The following is a 22,215-nucleotide window of genomic DNA, read 5'->3' on the forward strand; positions in this document are numbered from 1 at the left end:
AGTCTCTTTTATATAGGCCTTAGTGGTCTCCTAATACTGTATCTGAAGTCTCTTTTATATAGACCTTAGTGGTCCCCTAATACTGTATCTGAAGTCTCTTTTATATAGACCTTAGTGGTCCCCTAATACTGTATCTGAAGTCTCTTTTATATAGGCCTTCGCTTGTTTGCAAGCCATGATGTCTCTCTCTCTCTCTCATGGGTGGGCTAAATTCTCTGGGTTCATAAGGAGAAGATTCCTGATTGGTCCATCTGAGCTTTTATTTTCTCAAAGGCAGAGCAGGATACCCAGGGCTCGGCTTACACCTATAACCATTTCTAGCCACTGGGGGACCATAGGCAGGCTGGGGGAACGAATATTAATGTTACAAAAATCTCATAAAGGGACATTTTCATGCCATGGAACCTTTAATGGACAGGACAGCTAGGTGAGAAAGGAGAAGGAGAGAGAGGGAGGAAGACATGCAGGAAATCGTCACAGGTCGGGCTCAAACCCTGGACCTCTGCGTCAAGGCATAAACCATCTATGTATATGTGCGCCTGCTCTAACCACTGAGCGAACCCGGCCACTAGGAGGTTATGTCTTAGCTCGATCAGTTTGTATGCTGGCCCGATTGTCGTGAAACTTGGTGGAAGGGAGTAGCGTGGGCCAAGGAAGAGAGGGTCATGTATTGGAGGTTATGAAGTAGTAGAGAGTGGAAGTAAAGATAAGTATGCTGCCTGGCAACAGTAGTAAATACTGACGTATTGCCAAACATGGCATCTGTGTTAGGGCTGCACTATTAAGACAAGGTCTCGATTTGATTCAAAATCGATTCTCGATTCAAAAAACGATTCGCAGTATGTAAATGTAGTTACTTTCCCATATATAAACATACATCCCTTAGTACATTCATGTGGATTTTTTATTTAGTGTATTAGGGCCCGAGCACGAAAGTGCGAAGGAACCTATTGTTTTTCGTCAGATTATTATTATTTTTCCGAGTCCTTTGTTGCATTTTTGAGGGGGTTAGTATGCACGAAAACTCACAAAAATTTGCACAACTGTCACAACTGGTAAGTTCTGTAGTGATTGGGCTTGGGCGTTGCCAGGGGGCTCCATAGCGCCCCCTAACGTGCGCCTTAAATTAGACAAAAGTAATAAGTTAATATACCAACTTTTGAGGGAACATAGATCTCCTCTTGAAGTCTATGGCGCTATTTTTAGAAAAAATTACAAAATTCTAATATTTCCAAAATCTTGGTTTTCGTGAAATAAATCTTTATTTCACGAACACTTGAAACTCAAAACTCTCAAACTTTTGCAGCCATGTGCAGAATATTAAACTCTTTCATCTGAATTCAATTTTTGGCTTAGGACTGGTACGGTTGCTCTATAGCGCCCCCTAATTGGTTTTAGCCCTTGGGCACATTTATGACGGCTTCATTATATACGAAAACTCACAAAACTTGGCGCCAACATAAACACCTGGGAGCTTTGTGAGACTCTACAGCGATTTGGGCCATACCTGTAAGCAGGCTCCATAGCGCCCCCTAAGGCGTGGAAGGCCTCAACTTGGACATAGTTGCTCCGATCTTCACCAGATTTAATACTCATATTGCTCTAATCATTGCGGACATATTTCCCATTTACCTTCATTAGCTCCGCCCAACCGGAAGGCGGCCATTTTTAATTATGAATTTTTTAGGTGTTTTACATTCTTTCGAACTCGTCCTAGGCCGTGATTTCAATCTTCTTGAATCTTTGCAGGTAGTATCTGTTGACCCTCATGACGAAAAGTTATCCAGAGAATTTTGATAGTTGGCTAATTTTCAATTGTAGTCCTAGTTGAAGAAACCGGAGCACCCAGAGGAAACCCACGCAAGCACGGGGAGAACATGCAAACTCCACACAGAAAGGCCCGGGACGACCTGGGTTAGAACCCAGAACCTTCTTGCTGTGAGGCAGAAGTGCTAACCACTGAGCCACCGTGCTGCCCAGGAAGTTGCGTTATCTTGGCAACAATTATTCCGATTGCCCCGACACTTGACAAAGTTGGTCCTCATGGCTGTTTACATTTTTTTTAATTAATCAGCAAATATTGACATATGGGAAGCCTACTTTGTCTAACTACTCCTGGGAGTAAATTAAATATTTGAATCGTTTGACAGCTCTAATAGAACGAATATATATATATATATATATATATATATATATAATAACGTTGACTGTAGGATATGCTACTGTGAGGAAACAGTTTTTATATCACAGATGATAATTATCACTTTGGATGCCAGCAAAGACAATTAAACATGAATTTTAAAGGTAACACATGAGACTATACATGTACCGTAGTCTGTTTCAGGAGAGTCCGTCTGCTGTGAAGCTGCTGTAATTAGATAACCAGTCTGTTGTTGACCAACTGCAATCTATTGATCTTTGTCAGATTGAATCAGCTGAAGCCCCATCACACGCAGAAACTCATTACAACATGTCCAATGGAAACTTATCAAGTGTAAAGCAAATAAACTAGATATTTACTATCCTCACTGACAGTTAAGCCTTTAATAAATACAACCGTATCATCTGGCAATTGACGGAAAAGAAACCGATTTAAATAACATATACTGAACAAAATTAACGCAACACTTTTGTTTTTGCCCTCATATTTCATGAGCTGAACTCAAAGATCTAAGACTGTTTTCTATGTACACAAAAGGCTTATTTTTCTCAAATTTTGTTCACAAATCTGTCTGTGTTAGTGAGCACTTCTCCTTTGCCGAGATAATCCAGCCACCTCACACATAATCCATGCATGATTATTGCACAGGTGTTCCTTCGGCAGGCCACAGTGAAAGGCCACTCTTAAATGTGCAGTTTTACTGTATTGGGGGGTCCAGGAGGGGTCAGTATCTGGTGTTATGGTTAGTGTTGCATTTATAATTTTGTCCATTAAAGTTAAACTGGTGTTTCCATTTTTCTTCATTCTTCTTACCGGTAACTGTTGATTTCAAGACACAAGAATAAAAACTTAAATAATGATGGTAAAATTATTGAAAACTGTGGAAAATCTGTTGTCAGATTTGGGACTTGAACTTGAAACTGACGTTGAAAATCTTATCTGTGACTTGGAGGCGATCGAGGATGAAAAAAACCCATCTGAGGTCGATTTATTTTTGGTCAACTGATTCCTGGCTGTGTTGATGGAAACTGAGTTTGATGGTTCCTTTGTTCCATTAGGTCAGCTGACTGTTCACGCACACATGCGCGCACACACACACAAACACACACACACACAAACACACATATGCACACACAGACACACACGCGCGCACACACACACACAAGCGCATATTGATTTATTTGTATCGGGGACAAGCATCCTGGTGGCATTTTCACACACAGAGACAGAACCTAAAAATATGGAGGTCTGAGGCCAGAGAGGGAAGGACTTTGAGTCAAACTATTGTTTGACCTGCAGCATATTACAGCAGCAACAATACAGAGTAAACTTTACAGTAAACTACTAGAACATACTGCACACACACAATGTTTAAAAACCTCAGACTAAGTCTATTGACAGAAAACCTTCTCTTGTTGCAGCTTAATATCTTTGTAAACTGAATACCTGAGAACTGTGATTGACAGCTATAAAACCAAGTCAAGCAGAGATTGTATATCTTCCGGAAGGATTTTCGAGTAGGTATGCACACCTCAGAAAAGCATTATTTTCAGCCATACTAGCAGAATGAATGCATCTACGCATGGCAATGTCTGTCGGTCCACTACTTTGGTCCAGACTGAAATACCTACCAGATGGTCTTACCCTAGTGCCACCAAACAGTTGTTAAAGAAAGCCGAAATACATTTTCAATTTTATTTATAGCATCAAATCATAACAAAAGTTATCTCAAGACACTTTACAGATGGAGTAGGTCTAGACCACACTCTATTATAATTTAGAGAGACCCAACAATGTCCCACGCATTTGGTGCAACAGTGGCAAGGAAAAACTTCCTTTTGGTAAGGGTGAGAAATAGAAATAAATAGACATAAATAGGCAACGTAAAGTCATTACGCACATTGTAATCAAAACAATCCCTTTCCGTAGAACATAATTTGCCCAAACTGCATTTTCAGTAAAAGAGGCAAAATTATGGAACTCTCTGCCAGACCACTTGAAATGTATCCCAACTTTAGCCACTTTTAAAAACAAATACCAAATTGTGGCTAATTCGGAAACAATCTTGCTCTCATATTTAGTTTTTACACTGTGCTCTCATTGTATACTTTCTTTCCTTTTGCATTTCATTTCTTTTTATTTCATCTTTATTGTATTTTTAATAACAATGTAAATCTGTCTTTTTATTTTTAACCAAAAGCTCTACACTAGGGACAAGTGTCGAGAATTAGCTTCGGCTAAAAACACTACGATACATACATCAGATGACTGTTGAAGCTTATCTATTTTTTTTTGTATCCGTCCCTATCTACATAAACCTTTAATAACAAAATGAAGGAAAAATTGCAAAAAGAAAAAGAACCCCCACTTGCACTAGGCTTCCCTGATATTAATACCTCTGGGCTTCACATATTGGGTTGTGTGAAGCCCCACAAGGAGCACAGGACTCTTGTTTTTGTGTGATAATGTGAACATAGTTTGACTCTGTTCTCTCCTCCAGGAGCCCAGCACCAAGCGCAGTAAACTGGTGTCCAGGGTGACCTCTCTGGCCGGACTGCTGCAGCCCGTTAAGACCGCACCGCTGAAGAGGATTGGCCAGACTCTGCAGGTGAACCTCCACTCAGATGTCTCCACCACTCAATAAGGTTGCAAAGTGGTAGGGGCTGCTGGTTCCACAAGTGGTCTTCATACGACATAGAAACAAGAGACGTCCCGTAATACTATAATTGCATAGGTTCATTTTATGACCTCCAGTTATAATGATTTTCACTTTGTGTCTTTAATGTCCCCCGAGAGGCAGTTTGTTGTACAGTACAGTAGGGCTGCTCCCTCTTAGTCGATTAGTCGACTAATCGGTGGTTTTGGTCTTAGTCAACTTAGATCTCTTTAGTCCATTAGTCACATTTTATGCTTTTTTTCATGCTGAATGACTTATTTCCAAGAAAACGTACGAGCACATCTCTGGTAAACACAAGAATTAAGAGTTGACATTTGACCTAACAGATATCACCGTGAAACCTACTTTGATTACTTTCATTAAGGCAGTTATTTGTTGTATTACACGTTTTCTGAAATGTGTTTAAATATGCAAAGGAAGCATCATCTTATTCAATATATGCATCCTTTTGCATGACTCGTTGCGGAGAAACTCAGATTTACAGATCTGTCGATTAAATCAACTAATCGATTAGTCGGTACAGTTGTTAGTCGACTAAGAATTTTTTCAATCGAGCACAGCCCTACAGTACAGGCATATTGAAACATAATCCACAACACAAACATTGAACCAGGTAGCGCTGTGGATGTCTGTTTCTATGTTTGTGTTGTGGATTATGTGTCAATATGCCTGTACTGTACAACAAACTGCCTCTCGGGGGACATTAAAGTTTTCTAAGTCTGAGTCTTTCGTCAATTTGGCATAGCAGACGGCTCTTAATACTTCAATACCGATGTATAGTAAAATTGACCCATACCATTAATGTACCCAGTTTTCTGTATGCAAGTTCTGACATTGTATTCTACAAGCTCTCACGTTTTGCACCATATTTACCTTCATAGAAACTCCCACTTTCCCCTTGACCCTCCTGTGAATGCATATATGCATGACACAGAAAAGCGCAATTTGCCATTTTCAGTTCCCGCAACAGGCAGTCTGCTCTTATACCTCAGTGCTGTCTGTTAGTACATACCTCACCATGTTTTTACCTCAGTGCTGTCTGTTAGTACATACCTCACCATGTTTTTACCTCAGTGCTGTCTGTTAGTACATACTTCACCATGTTTTTACCTCAGTGCTGTCTGTTAGTACATACCTCACCATGTTTTTACCTCAGTGCTGTCTGTTAGTACATACCTCACCATGCTTTTACCTCAGTGTGACCTGTTAGTACATACCTCACCATGCTTTTACCTCAGTGTGGCCTGTTAGTACATACCTCACCATGCTTTTACCTCAGTGCTGCCTGTTAGTACATACCTCACCATGCTTTTACCTCAGTGCTGCCTGTTAGTACATACATCACCATGCTTTTACCTCAGTGTGGCCTGTTAGTACATACCTCACCATGCTTTTACCTCAGTGTGGCCTGTTAGTATATACCTCACCATGCTTTTACCTCAGTGCTGCCTGTTAGTACATACCTCACCATGCTTTTACCTCAGTGTGGCCTGTTAGTACATACCTCACCATGCTTTTACCTCAGTGTGGCCTGTTAGTATATACCTCACCATGCTTTTACCTCAGTGTGGCCTGTTAGTACATACCTCACCATGCTTTTACCTCAGTGCTGCCTGTTAGTACATACCTCACCATGCTTTTACCTCAGTGTGGCCTGTTAGTACATACCTCACCATGCTTTTACCTCAGTGTGGCCTGTTAGTACATACCTCACCATGCTTTTACCTCAGTGTGGCCTGTTAGTAAATACCTCACCATGCTTTCACCTCACCGTGCTTTTACCTCAGTGCTGCCTGTTAGTACATACCTCACCATGCTTTTACCTCAGTCAGTGTATAAGTCAGTACATCTGGACCCTAGTCTTTAGCTTCCACTTGCCGTTAGCGGTGTACATGGGGAGTCGTAGTTAACCTCTCCCCTGACCTTTTTATGCATGTCGCCTTGTATTTTAAACAAAGAATCTGATATTTTCTGACATAGTTATTCATCCTCAGATGGTCCAACCAGGAGAGTTTCATGCCAATCCACGCTGTAGAAGAACTCCACCTGTGACGTAACATTATCTATGGGGAAAAAGGGCTTTTACTTCTGGAACCAGGGGCGCCTAAACATAGCCTGGCTCTGCCCTCCTACATACTTCCGCTCAATGGTGTACCAGAGTCTGGTAGGACCAGGCTAGTGTACCAGAGTCTCGTAGGACCAGGCTAGTGGACCAGAGTCTGGTAGGACCAGGCTAGTGGACCAGAGTCTGGTAGGACCAGGCTAGTGGACCAGAGTCTCGTAGGACCAGGCTAGTGTACCAGAGTCTGATAGGACCAGGCTAGTGTACCAGAGTCTGGTAGGACCAGGCTAATGTACCAGAGTCTGGTAGGACCAGGCTAGTGTACCAGAGTCTGGTAGGACCGGGCTAGTGGACCAGAGTCTGGTAGGACCAGGCTAGTGGACCAGAGTCTGGTAGGACCATGCTAGTGGACCAGAGTCTCGTAGGACCAGGCTAGTGTACCAGAGTCTGATAGGACCAGGCTAGTGTACCAGAGTCTGGTAGGACCAGGCTAGTGTACCAGAGTCTAGTAGGACCAGGCTAGTGTACCAGAGTCTCGTAGGACCAGGCTAGTGTACCAGAGTCTGGTAGGACCAGGCTAGTGTACCAGAGTCTAGTAGGACCAGGGTAGTGTATCAGAGTCTGGTAGGACCAGGCTAGTGTACCAGAGTCTGGTAGGACCAGGCTAGTGTACCAGAGTCTGGTAGGACCAGGCTAATGTACCAGAGTCTGGTAGGACCAGGCTAGTGTACCAGAGTCTGGTAGGACCAGGCTAATGTACCAGAGTCTGGTAGGACCAGGTGTACCAGAGTCTGGTAGGACCAGGCTAATGGACCAGAGTCTGGTAGGACCGGGCTAGTGGACCAGAGTCTGGTAGGACCAGGCTAGTGGACCAGAGTCTGGTAGGACCATGCTAGTGGACCAGAGTCTCGTAGGACCAGGCTAGTGTACCAGAGTCTGATAGGACCAGGCTAGTGTACCAGAGTCTGGTAAGACCAGGCTAGTGTACCAGAGTCTAGTAGGACCAGGCTAGTGTACCAGAGTCTCGTAGGACCAGGCTAGTGTACCAGAGTCTCGTAGGACCAGGTTAGTGTACCAGAGTCTCGTAGGACCAGGCTAATGTACCAGAGTCTCGTAGGACCAGGCTAGTGTACCAGAGTCTCGTAGGACCAGGCTAGCCTAAACTAGCTCCTCCCACTTTACAACACTATACTCTGTTCAACAGATGCTGAAAATAAGACTTTGTTTGTTTTGACAACCAACCAGTAAACTATCTGAAACACATGTTCTACTGACAGTTCTGTATTTTATAACTAATTGAAAACGTAGACTATTATTTGATTATTTACCCATCTGTCTGCCTCTGCAGCGCTCCATCAGTTTTCGTAATGAGAGTCAGACGGAGAGAGCAGCAGCTCCTCCTCCCTCCTCCTCCTCCTCCTCCTCCTCCTCAACGATGAAGATGCGCGTTGTCTCGGCGTCCGTGTCCAACCCGACTTCCTCCATGACCACCACGCGGGTTTCCACTGCCGCGGCGCCGCCCGCCAAGCGCCGCGACAGCAAGCTCTGGAGCGAGACGTTCGACGTCAGGCTGGGAGCGACACAACCTCTGAGCCCGAAAGAGATTAAACGACAAGAGGTGAGAGACAGACGCACTGATGCTGGAGGATTCTTTATATTTAAATATGTAACATACGTCTTTACCACAACCGATTTTTGACAAAAACTATATTTTATTTTACATTACAAAATAGCAAAATCTATATTCTTTCAAACACATTTTTCAAAACCCTTTTTTTCTCAAACTCTCTCTCTCTTTCTTCCTCTCTGTCTCTCTTGCTCTCTCTCTCTCCCTCTTTCTCTCTCTCTCCCTTCCTCTCTCCCTCTCTCTTTCCCCCCTCTCTCTCCCTCTCTACCTCCCCCTCTCTCTCTCTCCCCTTCTCCCCTCCTCTCCCTTTCTCTCTCCCTCTCTCTATCTCTCCCCGTCTCTCTCTCCCCCCTCTCTCTCTCTCTCTCTCCCCCCCCTCTCTCTCTCTCTCCCTCTCTCTCTCCCTGCAGTCTATATTTGAGTTGGCTCAGGGTGAACAAGACTTGGTGGAGGATCTCAAGTTGGCTAAAAAGGTAAACAAAAACCTTTATTTTTCCTCGAAGAACTGACTTTCCTTCTGTATTTATTCTAAGGTACCAGTACCAGCATGCTTACCTGTGTGTGTGTGTGTGTGTGTGTGTGTGTGTGTGTGTGTGTGTGTGTGTGTGTGTGTGTGTGTGTGTGTGTGTGTGTGTGTGTGTGTGTGCATGCTACAGGCTTACCATGACCCGATGCTGAAGCTGTCAATCATGACAGAGCAGGAACTGAACCAGATCTTTGGCACCCTGGACTCGCTGATACCCCTGCATGAAGGTAGGCGGGAGCATCTCCTACCTTAAGCCTTCTCGCTCAGTACTCAAACCAATGTCAAAGATTTTTGTTTATTAGTGAATTACACACAATGCAGAGGAAAATAGGGTCCAGGTTGAAAAACACTGAAACTACCCTTTAATGTCTTGTCATTCAAAAACTGCTCTGGGTTGTTTTGCATTTCTTTAAACCAATCACAGTCGTCTTGAGCGGCTCTAAGGTCTGGACGCAGCGAGCATGGCTCTGCAAAACGCCACATAAAATAGTACATGTAGTTAAGTGTTCACACAATCCAGTAACCTGAGCTATTTAAATTAACTGATACATGGTTAAACCTCATTGGCTCTTACCCAGTGTATCACCGTGTGTAGTTTGTCTACAGCAAATCCCACCAATCAGTCCCCAAACCTCCCAGTTAGAGAGGAAATTCCGTAAACATATTCTTTTTAAGTCTTTACAATCATTCACCGAAAGAACCAAGCAGGCCTGCCTTATTGCACGATCCACATGTGCTTTTAAAATGTGCCATTTTCAGCGTGTAGCAGAGGGATTTTGAGAATGACATCACACTGATATCATCGCCGGATGTCAGGCAATTATTCTGAAAATGTACTTCCGTTGATCCAGACTACCAGCTGCATAACTGACTGAAATGTGTCCGTGATACCACATCTTAAAAACTGTCAAGTAGCATCAGTTGAGATCAAATGTCAGATTTATTCTTCATAAGGCTTTAGTTTGGACATTCACTTGTGCAGCTGTCTCAGTATTTCTGCATGCCACTAAAAACTGTTGTGTTGCCACTGTATCCTCTTCGATCTTCCCATGATGCTCTGGGTCCTGACTTCTTTAAATTGTTTCATATTTTTTTAAACCGTCTCTCCTCAGACCTGCTAAGTCGCCTCAAAGACGCCAGAAAACCTGACGGGTCCACAGAACATGTGGGACACATCCTGACTGACTGGGTGAGTGAGTGTTTCTCTTAATATAAACTAGTGCTGTCAAACGATTAAGAGAATGTCCAACTTACTGCACATTTAAAAAGCACTTTAAACAATTTCTTAAAAGTTCCCAGTTATGTCATCATTTTGACTAATTTTATTGATGTAATGTAATCTCTAATCTCTCTAATGTCTGAATGCGTTCGATTGTGTTTCTTGTTTGATATTGTATATTGTAATATTTTTCTGTTTTGCATTATCTTGTATGTTGTTGTTTTCCTGCCTCGGGACTACAGGTGGAAATTAGCATTTATGCTACAACCTGGATCATTTACAGTCTGTACAGAAATGTTAGATTGTTCATTAATGTGTACTTCCCGAATAAGTAAATAAATAAATAAATAAAACAAATAAAAAATATTTAATCGCGATTAATCGCAATAATGTGTTTGCTTGGCCATCAGCTGTGTGCTCGGCCATCAGCTGTGAGCTCGGCCATCAGCTGTGCACTCGGTCATCAGCTGTGTGATCGGCCATCAGCTGTGCGCTCGGTCATCAGCTGTGTGCTCGGCCATCAGCTGTGCGCTCGGCCATCAGCTGTGGGCTCGGCCATCAGCTGTGCGCTCGGCCATCAGCTGTGGGCTCGGCCATCAGCCGTGCGCTCGGCCATCAGCCGTGCGCTCTGTCATCAGCCGTGCGCTCGGCCATCAGCTGTGCGCTCGGCCATCAGCTGTGCGCTCGGCCATCAGCTGTGCGCTCGGCCATCAGCTGTTGGCTCGGCCATCAGCTGTGCGCTCGGCCATCAGCTGTGCGCTCGGCCATCAGCTGTGTGCTCGGCCATCAAGTGGTATTTGAGACTGGACGTGCTGCGATGATAGCTCAGTTCACAACCACAAAAGACACACATCACTTTGTGTCTGGTCAAAGGAACCATTTGGCAACTTTTTAAAAGTAAACTTTCCATTCAGAATCTTATTGGCGTCCATTTCAGCGTCTGGCGCTAGCCATCCACTCAAAGCGTACCGTTAGCCTGCTACTCATTGGCCGGCTCGCGAGCCCGAACCACTGCGTGTGGCGTGCCTGTTGTTGCGTTTCCGGTCTAGCTAGATCCGGTGGGGTGTTGTAGTTTTTGTAACGTTACTAGTTGTTGCAACAGCATGTGGAAAAAACTACAAAGTTTGCTCGGCCAAAAAGAACGTTAATCTCGTTGAAATGGGTTTACGTTAACGCCGTTAATAACGTGTTTAACTGACAGCACTAGTTTCTACATTTCTGTAAAGCACTTTAAGGTACCTTGTGTATGAAATTGTTCTGTACTGTACAAATAAACTTGCCTTGCGTTATCAATCATTGACAAAATAAAACTTTTGATTTTGATTCCTCACCAGCCGAGACAGAGATAGTGTCTATATGTGTTAATATACATGTTAAAATATAAAATCTAAACCCCTGTCATGACCTAAATACAACATTCTGAAACTAATGACCACTTTCCTTGTCTCCTGTACTGTGTAGTAACCACGTGTCTCTGTTTCTGGGTCCATGCAGCTCCCCTGTCTCAGCTCCTACACCTCGTACTGCAGTAACCAGGTGAAGGCCAAGGACTTGTTGGACCAGAAGAAGCAGGATAGACGGGTCCAGGACTTCTTGCAGCGCTGTCTCCAGTCCCCCTTTAGCAGGAAGTTGGACCTGTGGAACTTCCTGGACATCCCCCGCAGCCGCCTGGTGAAATACCCGCTGCTAGTCAGGGAGATCCTGAAGCACACGCCCAACGACCACCCAGACCGGCAGCACCTGGACGACGCGGTGAGGATAACCAGCATTAAAGTGACCATATTATGAAAAAAATCACTTTTTCTGTTGATTTGGGGTGTTATTTTGTGTCTCTGGTGCTTCCACACACATACAAACTTTGAAAAACAATCCATCCATGGTGTTGTGAGTGAGATACGGTTTCTGAATGTGTCCTGCCTTCAGTCTCCTGGTGAGCTGGTCAACATCTGTACGGCTTTCTACGTCACTAGCCGAAACGAGCTGGCTAACCACAACCGTTAGCATGCTAGCGGCTAACGCTAGCATGCTACCTTGTTCTCAATAGCAAAACACTGCTACAACACACACAAGTTTACCATAATCTACCAAAGAACTACTTCCATGTGTGCCCTGATTTAGAAGTAGGGCTGCTTCCTCTTAGTGGATTAGTGGACTAATCGGTGGTTCTGGTCTTAGTCAACTTAGATCTCTTTAGTCCATTAGTCATGTCTGATGCTGAATGACTTATTTCCAAGAAACGTACGAGCACATCTCTGGTAAACACAATAATGAAAGTGGTGCTTTTAGCACGACTCTTAGTGGAGAAACTCAGATTTACAGATCTGTCGATTAAATCATCTAATCCATTAGTCGATACAATTGAATGAGTGTTAGTCGATTAAGAATTTCTTCAATCGAACACAGCCCTGGTTTAGAAGAAGTCTCCCAGCTGATCCTGCCTTGTAACTGACTGAAGTTGGAGAAACAGCCTTTCTTTTACTGCCGAAATTTGGCCCGCGGGCCTCGAGTTTGACACACGTGTTTTAGATGGTGTCTGTTTGCTCTCCAGATGCTGATGGTTCAGCGCGTGGTGGCGGATATCAACAGGCGAACGGGGGAGTCTGAGTGTCAGTACTACAAGGACCGCCTGCTGTACACAGAGGACGGACAGAGGGACGAGCTCATCGACCGGTCCAGGACCCTCAGCTGCCACGGAGAACTGAAGAACAACAGAGGACTCGTCAGTAGATTCTTTTTACAGTTTTATACCAACCTCCAAAACCCCTTTTGTCCATTGAGTGTCACGCTGATGCGAAGGTAGGCAAGGTTGGGACCCAAATGCCGTTTAAAGAGCTTTATTAATGACAGGCAAAACTTACTTGGAGCAGTAATCCATAAAACAAGGAAATCCACGACAGAGAAATATGACAGCGAACTCAGAAACAAACCAGAACGCACAGCAAAAAGGACGAGACAATCCAACAAGAGACGAGGGAAACACAGAGACTAAATACACCAGGTAACGAGGACTAACGAGGGACAGGTGGCACAACAGGTGAAACAAATCAGACGGATCACAAAGGCTCAAAAGTAGGGCTGCATTTAGCTGTTGTGTGGCGCGTGTGCTGGCATGTGTGTAAAACACTGGCTCTGATTGGCTACCATGACTCTGCCTTAGCCAATCATAATCGCTTACCTCGTTATGAACCCACCTCCTCACTAGCTGCGAGCCAGGGGTGCGCTCGGATTTTATTATTATTATTATTCAATCAATGCGTAGTAACGCACCGCATTTAACGTCCAGTAACGTTAACGGCGTTGTAACGACGGGAAATGTAATTAGTTAGATTACCCCGTTACTGAAAAAAATAACGTTGTTACCTAACGGTTATTCCAAACACTGTTTATACCAACCTCCAACCCCCTTTTGTCCATTTTGTACTCTCTCTCATCTGTAGCCGACCTTGTCCTTCTGTTGAACTCAGAAGTAGTGCCGCTGCGTATCGGCAGTGATGTCCCAAATCAGTTTGATTCTGATTCCCTATATGTCCCCATTCGATTACATTTACTGTTCAGTATCAGTTAGGTCAGTGAAATTTCACTTGCAAGAACAATTTTTTGGGGGATTTAAAAGAGATTCTCAGAGAACTTGTGCTGTAAATTGTACAAGCCAGAAGCAAACCCTCTTTTTTTTTTTTTTATAATGCACCACGTTAATGTTTACATTATGCCCAAAAAGTTATTTTGAAGCAAGAGGGGGGTAAGCTTCGCTTCAGAACTCAAACCTCCTGTGGCGCCATTTTGATGCTACAAAGGTATCACCTCCCGTTAGCATCCCATTGACTCCCATTCATTCTGACGTCACTTTGACAGTGAATAACTTTACATCTGAAGCGTTTAAAGACTCTATTTCTCCGTTGTTTATTTCTAAAGAAACAAGACAATGTATAAAAGGCTCCATTACCTTGTAGCTCACGTTATGGCTCCGTAGCAGACGCTTTTATAACAATAGGCTAACGATTGGGTCATAACCACGAGACTTACTGTCACACAGTAGAGGAATTACCGTATAGTACAGGAGAAGCTCACAGGCAGTTTGGACTTCCATTAGCTGTTTAGGTTTAATTACTAATGTTAACTAGCATGTTAGTGATCAGTAATTACTAATGTTAACTAGCATGTTAGTGATCAGTAATTACTAATGTTAACTAGCATGTTAGTGATCAGTAATTACTAATGTTAACTAGCATGTTAGTGATCAGTAATTACTAATGTTAACTAGCATGTTAGTGATCAGTAATTAGCCTGTGTCTATGTTATCTCCTTACATATACCTACACTCTCCGTCTCTGTAAGATTGGGAATGATTGAGATTTCTCTCGGCACAGCTACCAGACATCCCGAAAAATTCAGGACAGTCCCGAAATCCAAGCAGTTGTCCCGAATCCCGAATCCTGCCCTAATTGTCCCGAAAATTAGAGCAAAGTCTCAAAAGCAGACTCTCGAGTATTTTTTTTCCTTTTTCTTTTGACTCTCGAGTAGTTCTAGTCTGATAGAACATTAAAAACTGTTCATGGTGATTGAGTCATCCTGCAGCCAGCTCCCATCGGCTGCTCATTGGCTGCAAGTTGCAACGCAAATTTTCATTCATTCATTTTTGAAATGGAGGCTCAGGCTGGTGTCCCGGGACTCGATCAAGATCAACACGTAGCTAAAAAGCAAATAGCCACGTATATAGCCACACTTTCCAAAAAAAACACACAACTTTAATGAAACCTAGATTTTTTTAATGGTATATGTTGTTTTTTTTTGACTCAAGTAGTTATAGTCTGATAGAACATTAAGAAAAAAAAAAATCAGCCCCCCCCCCCCCCCGTCCCGAATTTTACCCATCCTCATCTGGTCACCCTACTACCAGAAGACTTCACACTTTCAGACAGGTTGCTCACGTCACATACTGTCTATGGTTTGAAGTAGGGGTGGGACAAAATATGGATACAGAAATATATTGTTGTCCTTCAAGTAGAAAAGAGAGAGTTCTCTGCGCTTCTGCAAACCCCAACAATCTGGTGCAACCAGGACAGGAAAGCTCACCGGTGACACCAGGACTCTCGCTGATTTTGATCCGGCCCACATATCAATTTAGGTTCACAACAGACTTTGACCCACATAATTTTTGGTGCTTTTATTTTATTTTTTGACATTTTATACCCCTTTTTCGGCAGTTTATGTGCTTTTTTCAATGCTTTAGGCACTTTGTTTTAAGGCTTTTGACCCTTTACTCGATGTTTTGCCACTTTTTACGATGTTTTTGTCACTTTCAGACAATTTTGATACTTTTTTTTCTTATTTTTTCCGACTTTTTTGGTGCTTTATTGAAAGTATTTTTTGTCGCTTTTTTTCCGACTTTTTGCCATTTTTTCCAATGTTTTTTGGCCCATTTTACGAATTTTTTTCCCCCAATTCATTCATCAATTCATTCACTCCTTGATGCAGCGGCCGCAGGTTCGACTCCAACCTGTGGCCCTTTGCTGCATTGCAGCCCTTTTCTCTCTCAATTTTCAAGTCTAAGCTGTCCTATACAAATAAAGGCCTAAATTGACAAAAAAACAACTTAAAATACTGTAACTTTATTTTATTGTTTACTTTAACCTATTTAGGCCTAAAACGCCTGCTAAAAAAGGCCTTTTTGGCCTAAGTACTTTTCTGTAACCCCCTCCCAAAACCTAAGGGTTTCCAGAAATATTTGTCAAAATTTGTCAAAGCCTACTAAAATCTTAATTTCTCAAGCTCTATAGCAGATAAAAACATGGAATAAAAAGCATTTGAGAGCTTACTTCTTTGGCTTTCAACTTGACTGACTTGCTTGGCCATAATATTCAAATGCATTTAAAAAAAATCTATAAACAACAAAGATATCAAGAATATTTTAAAAATCAGTACAGATCTGTTTTTATTTAATTATTTCATACTTTTGAGGTACCAAAGTGACAAGTGAACATAACTGATACAAAGTTATAGAAAAAAACCCAAAACAAAACAGAGGGTTACTTCTTCTTTATATAACAATTACATATTAATTTATGTTAATTTTGTTTCTTGTATTATTTGGATCGAACTTTGGATAAAAGCGTCTAAGAAATCATAACAAAATCCCTATGCATCTCTGTCACTCACCCCAAGAATATTTCAGCCAATCACAGTACATATAATTGGCCATGTGCCTTGAAAAAGACGACACTGCTCAAAATGACGCAGATGCGTGATCAGGTCTTAAAGGTAAACACACACACCGATGCGTGATCCGGTTTGAGTCTTCGTCTTTGCCACACAGAAACTACTACTACTACTTTGATAATTTTAACAATTTTCAGACGAAAATGACAGGATCCAAATATTTTATCTGTCATTTCTAGAGGAACAAAAAAGCACTTCAATGTACACACCTGATAGAGCAATCACCAAGTGAAGAAAAGTGAACGTCTGCATTCTCTCTTTCTATTTCCAGAAGCTCCATGTGTTCCTGTTTCAGGACGTCCTGGTCATCACCAGGTCCGTCTCGCTGAACGACCAGCCAGTCAGCTATCAGCTCTGCCGCCAGCCAATCCCCATCCGGCATCTGGACCTGGAGGACCTATCAGACGGGGAGATGAGAGTGGGCGGGTCCATCAGAGGAGCCTTCAGCAACAACGAGCGGAGTCAGTACTTCACAAATATTACAGATAATAATAATAATAATTTAAATTCTGATAACTTTATTTGTAGAACACCTTTAAAAACAATAGTTCCAAAGTGTTTTGACAGAGGAAACTAAATCTGAAAGCTCAGAGCTTGTGACAAAAGCACATACAAATCAATACACATATGCAGATAATTGTAAAAGTGAAAACAGAAGATGGTGCCGCTTTAAAGGACAGGAAGAAATGACAATTCAATAAACAAAATGAAATGAACAGGTGATAAGGTAAAAGAACAAATGAAAAAGGGAATTTTTGTGATTAAAAGAAGTCACTGATTCAGCAAGCCTAATCTACTACAAACAGATACTACAAACATATATATATATATATATATATATATATATATATATATACACACACAGTACAGGCCATAAGTTTGGACACACCTTCTCATTCAATGTGTTTCCTTTTTATTTTCATGACAACACATATGGAATTATGTACTTAACAAGAAAGTGTGAAATAACTGAAAACATGTCTTATATTTTAGATTCTTCAAAGTAGCCACCCTTTGCTTTTTTATTAATAAGGGAAATAATTCCACTAATGAACCCTGACAAAGCACACCTGTGAAGGTAAAACCATTTCAGGTGACTACCTCATGAAGCTCATTGAGAGAACACCAAGGGTTTGCAGAGTTATCAAAAAAAGCAAAGGGTGGCTACTTTGAAGAATCTAAAATATAAGACATGTTTTCAGTTATTTCACACTTTTTTGTTAAGTACATAATTCCATATGTGTTCATTCATAGTTTTGATGCCTTCAGTGATAATCTACAATATAAATAGTCATGAAAATAAAAAGGAAACGCATTGAATTAGAAGGTGTGTCCAAACTTTTGGCCTGTACTGTATATATGCATCGATTTAGTGAGAAAATAATCGACCGATTAATCGACGATGAAAATAATCGTTAGTTGCGGCCTGATTAGTGTTGTTTTGGAATTCACAATACGTTGAGAATCGTGCTATGATCACTAAAGATACTTCCCGTTAGTTAATTAAGGTAATGTAAGCCAAAGGCGGCCAAACGGTGTTGATAAACATGCTAAAAAGCGAGTATACGTCTCGATAACACGCCACTAATCGGCATACCGATTGGTGTGTCATACATACACCACTTCTTGAGTCTGAAAATACATATTTTCAAAACTATTAGCTCAGATGTCGGACCATAATAACCCCCACCGATGTCTCCTGCTGTCTCGCTGTCTCTCCTCCTCACAGCCAAGAACTTCTTCCGGGTTTCGGACCGTACGGGAGGTCAGCTGCAGAGCCACTGCTTCCAGGCCAGCGACGCCTTCAACAAACAGCAATGGATCAACTGCATCAGACAAGCCAAAGAAGCCGCAGCGCTGACCGGAGACCAGCCACCGCAGACGGGACAGTGTCTGGAGGCAGCGCTGGGGGGACAGATAGGGCTGCTCGGGGAGGCTGGGCTGAGTTTGCGCAGTGAAGATAAAAATGAAGTGGAAACAGGGCTGGGTGTGGAAGGAGAGAAAGGTCTGAGTGGAGAGAAAGAGCTCGGTTTGGGTGAAGAGGTTAGGGTGGGTTTGACTGGAGAGACAGTTATGGGTAGTGATGGTGGGATAGGCTTGAAATCAGATGGAGAATCAGGGATGGATGGTGAGACGAGGCAGCCAATCAGTGAGCTGGAGACAGGGCAGGTGGGTGGGGAGATGGGGGCAGAGCCAGGAGCCAGAGCAGACTGGGAAATGGATGATCCAGCCTCGCTTTTCTCCTCAACTTCTCCCTGTCAAGAGGAGGAAAAGGAGGAGGTGATAGAGGAGGAGGGAGAGGACCACATGGACACCGTAGAGGTGGACTCACAGCAGTGCGAGGAGCTGAACCTGCGGTGTTGATGCTAGGACCAAAACCACACTGAGGGACTGACAGCGAATCAAATCGGTGGACTTGATGATGATGTCACTGACAGACTATGTCAAAAGAACATCAGAAAAAACTTCCAATACATAGATATAAATACGTAGATACCACCTCCGGCTTGCGATATGCGTCTCTGCCCCCTGCCATCATCTGATTGGTTCCTACCATTACAGACACACTCTTGTAATGGTAAAAAGCCCAAACTAAGCAACATAAAATAAAATTTTTACGAATTAAAAAGGTGTTTTTAAAATATTTTGATCCAAAATGATCTTTTTTTTTGTTGATAATCTACACGTTTTCTTGCCATGGCCTTTCTAAAATAAGCGGTGGTAAAATATACTATAATCTGTTCAAAGTTGATAAGCAGACAGCAAAGCTAGCTAGTTGGTAATTTGTCTACTTCCACTTTATAAACACCTAACGGAGCTGTGAACTAATTTAGCGATGTTAAGCTACATAACGTTAGCAATATATCTTGTGTAGAATACAGGACCGGCAGGATCAGAGAGCAGAGTATAGACTTTTCTCTCTTCGGTTTGGGCAACAACTACGTGATATTTTAGGCTCCAGTGTGGTAAAAGCTGAGCTGACTTGTTCATGGACAGTGGTGGAGGTTCCCATAGTGCTGTGATGTCACGTGAAAACTATCAATAGCTCATTTCCCCCTCCATAAACGTACATGGGAACTCAGCCCTTTAAATGATATTAAGGCTTAAAGCTGTGTACTGTTAATATCTATGCAAGATAAATGCATTTTAAATGTAACAAAGTATCTAGGGCTGCCACCTCTTAGTCGATTAGTCAACGAATCTGTCGTTTTGGACTTAGTCGACTAAGATTTCTTTAGTCTATTAGCCATTTTTTTATGCTTATTCATGCTTAATTACTCATTTCCAAGAAACTTCTGAGCACATTTCTGGTAAACACAAGATTTAAAGTGGTGCTTTTGCAGGATTAATTGTGGAGAAACTCAGTTTTACAGATGGTTAATTAACTACATTTATATTGTGCTTTTCTAGTCTTAACCACCTCTCAAAGCTCACAGCTCTGTTAATTAAATCGACTAATCGTATAGTCGACAAAATCGTATAAGTGTTAGTCGACTAAGAATGTCTTTAGTCGAGGACAGCCCTAAAAGTATCCTGGATCAGAGACACATGTCTGTCCTTTTTGGCAAAGCAAACCGCTTGAAAATCGGTTGGAAATACAACGAGAAGTCGTGATTTAAATCGTGGATAGACCTCCTGCTTCGATAGACACGCATAGACTAGGAGGCGCGGCATGCCTGTCCCAACATGGCGGCTGCTTCGACGTACTGTATCTTTCCAATGAACGGCAGCCACCAATGCGGTATCTACGTATAAATATCTATGGTCAGTACACGTTATCCAGCAGAACGCTGTACCTGCTGTATCCTGACAGCGCCCAGAAACACTGGCCCCATGTTAACTGTACTGAATGCATGGATGTATTAAGAGAACAAAGATGGCGTCCCAGTGAACGTTACTCACTGGGTACATCCTGCAGAAACATTTTTACAGTTTCCTCAAGCTTCCCCTTTTTGGGGGGGGGCTCAGACCAACTTCCTCCTGACTCTCCCACACACTTATTTACTGATAACGGCTGTACTTCTGATTGGATGAAATTCTGATTATACAAAGACTTCAGATGACATGTTTGTGATGTTCAGAAAAATATATTTATGGTTTTACTGCTTTTTCGAAAAGAAAAAAAAAGAAGCATTTTTGAGCCAGTGGCTGTCACATGAACTGCAGTTCCAACTGTGGCCACTACGCCAAAAAACGCCTCACAGCCTAGAGCTGGTCTACGGTGAGCCTGTTCACTCCCTATTCAGCCCCCGTTGTACCGAATTTGGTTGCAGTTCCACCAGAGTTCCACTAGGGGTGATCCCACGGGAGTGCAAAATGAATGGGACTCTATGGAGCTAGACGGCTAAATGAATGGGAGTCTATGGAGCTAGACGGCTAAATGAATGGGAGTCTATGGAGCTAGACGGCTAAATGAATGGGAGTCTATGGAGCTAGACGGCTAAATGAATGGGACTCTATGGAGCTAGACGGCTAAATGAATGGGAGTCTATGGAGCTAGACGGCTAAATGAATGGGAGTCTATGGAGCTAGACGGCTAAATGAATGGGAGTCTATGGAGCTAGATGGCTAAATGAATGGGAGTCTATGGAGCTAGACGGCTAAATGAATGGGACTCTATGGAGCTAGACATCTAAATGAATGGGACTCTATGGAGCTAGACATCTAAATGAATGGGAGTCTATGGAGCTAGACGGCTAAATGAATGGGAGTCTATGGAGCTAGACGGCTAAATGAATGGGAGTCTATGGAGCTAGACGGCTAAATGAATGGGAGTCTATGGAGCTAGACGGCTAAATGAATGGGACTCTATGGAGCTAGACGGCTAAATGAATGGGAGTCTATGGAGCTAGACATCTAAATGAATGGGACTCTATGGAGCTAGACGGCTAAATGAATGGGACTCTGTGGAGCTAGACATCTAAATGAATGGGACTCTGTGGAGCTAGACATCTAAATGAATGGGACTCTGTGGAGCTAGACATCTAAATGAATGGGAGTCTATGGAGCTAGACGGCTAAATGAATGGGACTCTGTGGAGCTAGACAGCTAAATGAATGGGACTCTGTGGAGCTAGACATCTAAATGAATGGGACTCTGTGGAGCTAGACATCTAAATGAATGGGAGTCTATGGAGCTAGAAGGCTAAATGTCGTTGAGAAACCTCAGATTTGATTGTAGTTTTTGTAAGTTCAACATGGATTATGGGTCGAAAGTTGAATGAAGGAGTACTAATGTCCTTTTGATTTCTTACAGGGTTGTTGCCCATACATGACTTTAACTTCTCATCTGACCTAATGGCTCAAACTCTGATTATACAAAGACTTCAGTTGACATGTTTGTGATGTTCAGAAAAATATACAGTACAGTATACAGTCATGTCACAGTGGCTGTCACATGAACTGCAGTTCCAACTGTGGCCACTATGCCAAAATTCAACTCACAGCCTAACATTTATCCTGGGGGTTTTACCTTTTGTCTGAAAGTATTTCCTAGCTTTTTGCATTTAAATGCATACTATGCAAGATTCGTACCTTAATATAACCGCTTCAAAGTCATTTCGATGGTAAACGAGTTTTTTTGTAATTGTTGATTATGCAGCACGTTTTCTTAAAAAATGCGATGGAATATGAGGGATATTTATGCAATGAAATTGTGGGAAATTGCAAAAATTGCAATTTGATGAAAAAGTGAAAAAAAACACGTCGCGTAATTACATCACTTCAT

The 22,215-nt window shown here is 42.5% G+C and overlaps 1 protein-coding gene across 3 annotated transcripts in view; it reads left to right on the plus strand.

Moving 5' to 3' along the window:
* arhgef3 (Rho guanine nucleotide exchange factor (GEF) 3) overlaps positions 1-19,685 on the plus strand; it is a 57,383-nt gene extending 37,698 nt beyond the window's left edge. For all 3 annotated transcript variants that reach the window (XM_028576948.1, XM_028576950.1, XM_028576949.1), the window contains 9 exons: positions 4,662-4,769; positions 8,249-8,518; positions 8,938-9,000; positions 9,184-9,280; positions 10,166-10,242; positions 11,767-12,024; positions 12,821-12,991; positions 16,760-16,949; positions 18,218-19,685. In XM_028576948.1, the coding sequence (XP_028432749.1) occupies positions 4,662-4,769; positions 8,249-8,518; positions 8,938-9,000; positions 9,184-9,280; positions 10,166-10,242; positions 11,767-12,024; positions 12,821-12,991; positions 16,760-16,949; positions 18,218-18,852 (1,869 nt within the window). In that variant the 3' untranslated portion in view covers positions 18,853-19,685. The remainder of the gene's footprint in view (positions 1-4,661; positions 4,770-8,248; positions 8,519-8,937; positions 9,001-9,183; positions 9,281-10,165; positions 10,243-11,766; positions 12,025-12,820; positions 12,992-16,759; positions 16,950-18,217) is intronic.
* Positions 19,686-22,215: the final 2,530 nt, after the last annotated feature.

This window comes from Perca flavescens, chromosome 4 (genome assembly GCF_004354835.1).
Source record: "Perca flavescens isolate YP-PL-M2 chromosome 4, PFLA_1.0, whole genome shotgun sequence".
Lineage (NCBI taxonomy): Eukaryota > Metazoa > Chordata > Actinopteri > Perciformes > Percidae > Perca > Perca flavescens.